Source organism: Enoplosus armatus, chromosome 5, assembly GCF_043641665.1.
Source record: "Enoplosus armatus isolate fEnoArm2 chromosome 5, fEnoArm2.hap1, whole genome shotgun sequence".
Taxonomy (NCBI): domain Eukaryota; kingdom Metazoa; phylum Chordata; class Actinopteri; order Centrarchiformes; family Enoplosidae; genus Enoplosus; species Enoplosus armatus.
Window position 1 is genome coordinate 26,755,000 of NC_092184.1, and position 8,108 is coordinate 26,763,107.

At 44.4% G+C, this 8,108-nt stretch overlaps 1 protein-coding gene across 3 annotated transcripts in view; it reads left to right on the top strand.

Moving 5' to 3' along the window:
• Positions 1-499: 499 nt before the first annotated feature.
• The window catches only part of LOC139285620 (protein Atg16l2), a 17,116-nt gene continuing 9,507 nt past the window's right edge, over positions 500-8,108 (top strand). For 2 of the 3 annotated variants that reach the window (XM_070906214.1, XM_070906215.1), the window contains exons 1-9: positions 500-915; positions 2,165-2,222; positions 2,320-2,398; positions 4,855-4,928; positions 5,548-5,799; positions 5,898-5,963; positions 6,622-6,708; positions 6,853-6,906; positions 7,644-7,749. In XM_070906214.1, the coding sequence (XP_070762315.1) occupies positions 726-915; positions 2,165-2,222; positions 2,320-2,398; positions 4,855-4,928; positions 5,548-5,799; positions 5,898-5,963; positions 6,622-6,708; positions 6,853-6,906; positions 7,644-7,749 (966 nt within the window). In that variant the 5' untranslated portion in view covers positions 500-725. Of the gene's footprint in view, positions 916-2,164; positions 2,223-2,319; positions 2,399-2,479; positions 2,601-4,854; positions 4,929-5,547; positions 5,800-5,897; positions 5,964-6,621; positions 6,709-6,852; positions 6,907-7,643; positions 7,750-8,108 lie in introns of those variants that run through there. The other variant, XM_070906216.1, reaches the window with a different exon arrangement.

The window sequence follows — 8,108 nt, forward strand, 5'->3', positions numbered from 1 at the left end:
CGCCCTTTATTTTCTTGATCACATACCAAATTGTGTCATAAAATGAAACATTTTGTGTTTTAATGAGATATGTTTGGGGTTTTTAGTAATGGCGGGAAACTAGTGATAAAATATAATGTTATAACATGAATGATGTATTGAAATGAAAAACTATTGTCAATGTTTTGTGATGGTGACAGCGGTACACTGCTGCATTTATCCTGTTAAAGCTGTGCATCGTCACTAAAATGTGACATTTTCAAACGTGGTTAATGGCATCGACACGGAGTCCCTGACGCCCCAAAGCATACAGTATTTGGGGACTTCAGGGACTCCTTACATGCGACATTAAACTACAGAAACGTAAACACGTATGAGTGAGCTTTGATGACATTTACAGGTGTCCCGCTGGGCGTGTTTGTTTTTCTCTTTTGTTCCTCAAGTCAAAACAGGAAGAGCAGAGAGCGGGCGGTGATTGGCTGAGAGACCCGGCAGCTGGCAGCACGAGCCACTGGCCTCAGCCTCGCGCCCCGTCAAAGTAACGAATCTGAAGGGAAGAAATTTAAAAACAACAACAACAAAACAAACACCAGAGAAGAAGAAACAAGCAACGATAGGAGTGAGCAACATGGCGGCGGTTTGAACAGCCGGAGCTTTAACATGGAGCTGCCTGTTGTAACATCAGGCCGGTCTGTGAGCGCCTGTCAGCGGGGGAACGGCATGAAGCAACGCGGGCTGCGGGCATCATGGCCGCTGTGACCGTCAACTCCCGCAGAGTCATGACAGATTCAGCCGGAGTGTCGGAGCGCAGCGGCCGGGTCCTGGCTCCGAGAGGCGGCGGCAGGTCTACGGAGACCTGGAAGAGAGACATCGTCAGTCAGCTGAAGCACCGAGACCTGAGCCAGCACGCCAAGTTCCAGGACCTGATCCGCTTCTGTACGACGAACAAGTACAAGTTGTATCTATTTTACAGTTACTGATGGGCTGGGTTTAACGGCCAGTATGATCTAAATACATGCCAGGTAAATGGGGACAGGACTTCTGGAGAGTGTGACCAAACTCCATTTGAAAACATGTTAATTTAACAGTCTTTTAACCACAAGGCTGAGAATGAGTTGTTTCAGTTGTCGGCTATTAAATTACAGCTCCATGAAGAGTTTTGAAAAGTCCAAAAGCTCCGGAATGAAAACTAACAATAAACTGACATTTTTTTGAAAGGAGTTTGGTTCAGAGACATCCTACCTGGTTTCATACCTCTGAAATCACAACTCCAAAAAACAAACGGAGAAACGTTTTATTACAACTTTTCCTCAAACTTGTTCACAGTAAACAACAAGTTCCTTTATGTTGTTGGCATTCAGGGACAGAACGTTTTCAGAAAACTAAACCACATGTTGTTCCACTTCCTCTGTTATAGTGACTCATCTGTGACAGATTGTCAGTCTGCTGCTGGTTCATCATCTGCACACTGATTGATGTAACTCACCCACTAAAAAGCAAAAGGTCCTGAAATATGTTAAATAGAAGTTCAAAATTGAAAAGCCTTTTACTTTTCTTTTACAAATATAGGAAATAGGGCAGGTATCTTTAACGCTTAAGAATTTGAATGGAGTTTGGTGTGAGTTTCTCTATGGCAGAGCTGTGAACAGAAACCACAGCAATAAAATCACAGTTGTATGTTTTTCTATTTTATTTTTGATCAGTTAGCTCTGTAGCTAATGTTAGCATACATCAGCTAGCATGCTGGCTAGTCAAGTGTATCTTTTCCTCCATTTTTCTCGATCTAATTCAATATTCAGTTTACAGTGAATATTTAATTAAGTTTTTGTTGAAGTTCTTCTATGAACTTCTTATTTTCTTGTCATCCGTGTGGGAGAAAAATTAGATTTTGAGAAAGTATTGTAATTTTATAGCTTCTTGAGGTATACTAACCATTTTTCTCATGACGCTGTGACTTTGTTCTCAAATTATCATGTCTGTTTTCTCATAAAAATACAACTTTTAACTTGAAATCTTGAGGATTCTTCAGGATTTATTTTCCTAACAGTGGTCCTAATACTGTGCTGTATTTTTCAGAACAGTACAGTACAGGTGTTATTACCTGTGACAGAAAGTCTGGATCAGGCAGAAACCAGGATCGGTTTCCTCCTGTCGACTCCACTGATTCTGGACTCTGTATTTTCAGACACTAAGCTGCTGGAGAAAACCAGTCTGGCCAAAGGAATCCTGAGCTGCTCCGTCAGGTAACTCACCTGCAGTCTTTTCGTACCTGGACACACCTGACCAGAATTCACTGTGTGTGGTGATGATGCTGAGGGTGTGTTTGCTTTGTGTATCCAGACGCCCCTCCTCTGACAGCAGCAGCTCCATCTCCTCTCTGCTTCACCAGAACAACCAGCTGAAGAAAACTACAGGAGAGGTACTGACACACCTGCTGAGGAACACCTGGTCCCTCATCACTGAGTGTGTTCACATAGATCGACTCTACTGTAAAACAGTACCTTAGTGAGTTCTCATAGTTACAAGCTGCTGAATGAGGTATGACGTGTCGGGAGTCTCTGAGCTGCCGTACAACAAGGTGTTGTAACCACCCGCCTAACAGGAGACCGCACCGCCACATGGTGAGCAAATCCAACAGACCTTTTCTGACCAGCTGGACAACAGAGTTCAGGTTTGATTGCGAGAGGAGACCGAGCCGTTTGTGTGTTTTACTGAGACGTGTTGAACGTCAAGTGTGCAGAAAAACTTTAAAGATGAATCTGATGACGTTGAGTCAGAATATTTAAGCACGTCTAAAAGCTGCATCTAAACATCAGGCTGCAGAGGGCAGCCATGATGGAACAGCATCACTGCACAGGCTTTGTTTGAAGGACTGCCGAACTAAGATGCCATCGAGTCCAGGATTTAAGACCGCATTACTGAAATGGCTTAAAATAAACGCATCCAGCAAACTGCTGCACTGACGAGCCAACAGACGTTCAGACGGTGAAAGAGTCGACGTCATATCTCAGTAATTACTTTAAGTGTTCCCAACACTTCTGAAACATGACAGGATCCTGGATATACTCTGAGGGAGACCAGGATACTGTGAACGCCTGATCCAGGTTTTTGATCTCTGTCTGTCATGTAGACAGCTCTCTCCTCAGCCCGGATCCAGGACCACGTACAGTCCTGAACAAAATCTTAAGACCGGGGGAAGAATTACAAGAATTCGCACTGGTGGATCGTAAGCAGGTTGTAAGTAGAGCTTCAAAATGCAAAAAGAAGAAACAGGAGCAAGAGACAAAGAGTAGAGAGTAGGCAATTTATTGAAAACTGCATTCAAACTCAAACAGGCTGATCAAAAGTTTAAGACCATAAAAAGTCCAAATCTGCGCAAAAATCTGGCTTTCATGTTATTTTCATTCAGGCATTCACACTGTGAATGACCTCCTGATGGCAAAGGTAAAAAGGCTTTCTGTCTTTGAACGTGGCAGGACTGTTGAGCTGCACAAGCAAGGCCTCTCGCAATGCGCCATCGCTGCCGAGGTTGGACGCAGTAAGACAGTCATTTTAAATTTCTTAAAAGATCCTGAGGGTTATGGGACAAAAAAGTCAAGTGGTAGACCCAAAAAAATTTCACTTACGCTGAGCCGGAGGATCCGACGGGCTGTCTGTGAAGACACAGGCCGATCCTCGACCCAAATTAAGGCCGTTACTGCTGCTGACTGCAGCCCAATAACCATATGACGACATCTGCGTGAGATGGGCTTAAAGAACAAAAAACGTCTTCAAAGGCCACGTCTCCTCCCACTCTACAAACTTGCCCGTTTGGACTTTGCAAGGGAGCACCAAACATGGGACATTGAAAGGTGGAAGAAAGTTTTATTCTCTGACAAGAAAAAATGTAACCTGGACGGTCCTGATGACTTCCAACGTTACTGGCATGACAAGGAGATCCCACTGGAGATGTTTTCTACGCGGTACGGTGGAGGAGGCTCCATCATGATCTGGGGTGCTTTTTCCTTCAATGGAACAATGGAGCTTCAGGTTGTGCAGGGGCGTCAAACGGCGGCTGGCTATGTGGAGATGTTGCAACAGGCATCCCTCGTGACCGAGGGCCCTCGTCTGTGCGCTAATGACTGGGTCTTTCAACAGCACAACGCTGCAGTTCACAACGCCGCCTGACTTCTTCCAGCAGAATAACGTCGCTCTTTTGGACCATCCTGCGTGTTCCCCTGATCTAAATCCCATTGAGAACGTTTGGGGATGGATGGCAAGGGAAGTTTACAAAAACGGACGTCAGTTCCAGACCGTGGATGCCCTTCGTGAAGCCATCTTCACCACAAGGAGCAACGTTCCCACCAGCCTCCTGGAAACACTCGCATCAAGCATGCCTAAACTAATTTTTGAAGTGATCAACAAGAATGGTGGGGCAACTCACTACTGAGTCCTTTTTTGACACTTTTAGTTCTGTTTTGGGTGTTTTTTGGGCTATGGTCTTAAACTTTTGATCAGCTGATGAACAGCCTCTTTGAGTTTAAATGCAGTTTTCAATAAATTGCCTACTCTCTATTTTTTGTCTCTTGCTCCTGTTTCTTCTTTTTGCATTTTGAAGCTCTACTTACAGCCTGCTTACAATCCACCAGTGCGAAATGCGAATTCTTGTAATTTTTCCCCCGGTCTTAAGATGTGTTTGTTCAGGAGTGTACTGTACTTTGTATCATAGTCCAGAACTCAGACATTTCAGTCCCAGACTTGCAGCAGGTACGGACTTAAAGACTGACGCAGCCTGGAAACAGGATCCTTAAAGGCCAGATCTGTGTTTGAAGTCCTGTTAGTCAGATCCACTCAGTCCTCCTCACTCTTCTTCTGTGTTTTGTTGTTTTGTTTCAGTTGGCCTATCAGGTGGTGGAGCAGCAGCAGCAGATTAAAATCAAAGAATGTGTTCTGGAGAAGCAACATGCCAGGTGAGTAACACACACACCTGAACCTGTCTGCTCACCTGTCAGCTCTGAGGAGGAGCTCAGTTCTTCAGTCACTGTGGATCCTCACAGCTGATTGGTTCAGTGTAATCAGGTGTTGATCTCCAGAGGAAGACACAAGACCGATCAGAGGAGGAATCTGAGTCACTAAAATGAGAGAATGATTGACATTTTCTTTTTTATTGTTTTTTAATTGGTGGTCAGCAGCGTCCTGCACACCAGACTCTGAAAATCATTCATTTATGTACAAATTGTAAATATATATACAAACTGACCTTTTTCTTGAAATATGCCTCCTTTTCTCTCAAAATAGTCCCACAATCTTTTTCTCGAAATATTGAGAAACGGAACTATTTCATCCAAATATTTTCGACTGTGTTTTTCCTCACTGATATTTTCTCATAGTTGCTGTTGAATGTTTTAAACGTCGTTTTTCAGCTCTTTGAGCAGCACAAACTGAACTCTGTTCACCTCCATTGTGTCCTCTGAAGGCAGAAATCTGACCCTGGACGCATAAAAACAAAAGCATCTGACAGGGCGGAGACTGTGATTGTAGTTTAAACCATGTTGTCGATGGTGGGTGTTCTTGTCTCTCTGTGATCAGGCTGTTGGAGGAGGAGCGGCGGCTGGCAGGTGCGTTTGATGCTCGTCAGGAGCTGCAGGAGCGGGTGGAGCAGGTTCAGGAGGAGAACAGGGTGTTGAAGATGGAGTACGATGCCCTTCTAGAGCGACAGAGGGGGGCGGAGATGAGACTCAGAGAGGAGGAGGTCAGAGGAGTGCACCTGCTGGAGAACATGATCCACCCAAAACAGCAGGCTGCCGCCCGCATGAACAGCCGCAACGAGCGCAGGTCCAGGTACATGGCACACCTGGACACCCGTCACACACCTGTCCATCACACAGTTAAAGAGGAGGTCCCTGAACACACCACTACTGTCTGTATGTTTTCTTCAGAGCTCGAGAAGCTAACCTGCAGAAGGAGATGCAGACTGCTGCGAGGTCAAAGGTCACCGTGGACAGGTGAGACCCACCTGACCTATTTCACACTGTGTGAAGTATGTGCAGTGTGTGTGCAGTGAAGTATGTACAGTGTGTGCGCAGTGTGAAGTATGTACAGTGTGTGTGCAGTGTGAAGTATGTACAGTGTGTGCACAGTGTGAAGTATGTACAGTGTGTGCACAGTGTGAAGTATGTACAGTGTGAGTGCAGTGTGAAGTATGTACAGTGTGTGTGTGTGCAGTGTGAAGTATGTACAGTGTGAGTGCAGTGTGAAGTATGTACAGTGTGTGCTCAGTGTGAAGTATGTACAGTGTGTGTACAGTGTGAAGTATGTACAGTGTGTGCGCAGTGTGAAGTATGTACAGTGTGTGTGCGATGTCGGTGTGAAGTTCCAGGAGGATTGAGGAGTCTCTGCAGTCTGACGATACGCTTTTTGAGGTTTTACATAAAATGAACTGAAAGTTTCGTTTTTTGAGTTTTTCTGCCAGTAAATGTTACAGAAGCTTCGTGGCAGCTGATTGGTCGACTTGGACCCGGATTGATCCACATTAACAATGTGGGTCAGTTGAAGTTGTTTCATCTTCGTGGACTCTCAGGACGTCTCCGTGTCTCTGATGTCTGTGGAGAAGCTTTAGTGTGATGATGATCATGTTCACCTCACTGGGACCTTGTGTTTCAGTTCTTCCAGCGCTCCGACTTCCAGATCCACGTCCCCGAAGAGTGAAAACCACGAGTCCACAGAGAGAAGACACACCAGACTCTTCAGGTTAGACACGTAAAAATATATTACTGTTATTATTATCCAGTTTTTTATCTTTAAACCTCAACTGGAGACAAAATCGAACACCTTTACTTTTATTAGTTCAGTTCCTGAAACACTGAATCAGATCTGGGTCTTGCTTTCTCTTAGATCAGCGTCGGCTACGTCACCGAGGATCCTCACCTCCATCAGAGAACTTTTTGAGTGAGCTCTGCTTGATTTCAATCATTCTTATGTTGTTAATTAAATATGTTGTAATTAATTATTATTATTATTGTTATTGTTATGGTTATGCCTCCACGCCGGCGACAGACAGCATTATGTTTTCAGGTTGTCTGTCCGTCCTAATCTCATGTGAATAGGTGAACACACTTTTGAAGGTCAAAGGTCACTGTGACCTCAATTTAGCCATCATTTAAGAATGAATTGGGCGACTCCAGATGTCGCACACATGTTGACTGTGACGACTCAACGACACAGTCCAGCTGTCCTCCGTCTCATCCGTCCTGCCTTTCACTTCCTGCCTCATTCTGAGTCACGTGACCGTAAACAAGGCGTTGGCGCGCCGAGCTAACGGTGATGCTGAGTCTCAGCTGCAGCTCATAGAGACGCTTCACATCGAAACGTTCTGTGAAGCTGAACTCTGGAAGAATCCATCTTTACACAGTAATCAAGGACAAGTGTTCCTGTTCACACATCTATGATAATCCTTCATTGATCACTTCCACTATGTATATTCACTGGAGTCAAACATACGTATCATCAATATGGTGATCCAGTGATATTATATGAGTCTGACAGACGTGAACTGCAGCCTGAATGGTTGGAGGAGGCAAACAGCCCAGTGTTCAGTGACTCAGCGACAGCAGGTTCTGTAGTCTGAAACATCATCATGTTGTCGTAAATGAATCTAATGGTCGTGTGACTGTGTGTGATGTCAGCAGGAAGAGGCGTGGCCACTCTGTGTGCAGTCTGGAGGAGGATCTGATGTGTCCTGTAGGAGTCTGTCTGTCAGCCAGAGTCCCTGTTAGAGCTCTACAAGTCCTGGTAATACACACTCAGTACACACTCAGCACACACTGTACATACAATTTGAACTCCTATCATTATTCTTTGTCTTCCTTCCATCTATGAGATAATAAATATATATATTAACTAACTATATAATACAAATACAACTGATCTTTATTAAGTCCATGTCAGAAACACTCCTCACACACACTTCATGTCACTCTGACCACCTGTGTTTGAATAAAATCAGTATATTGTTGTTGAGGCGAGTGCAGCACAGACTGCATCAAGGTAAATAAAAAAATACAAAATGACCCCTTATAGTTTAACTTAGTTTGTCAGATGTTACGTGAGCTGGTGCTGGAACCTCTACAACAAACCACAACAAACAAGGA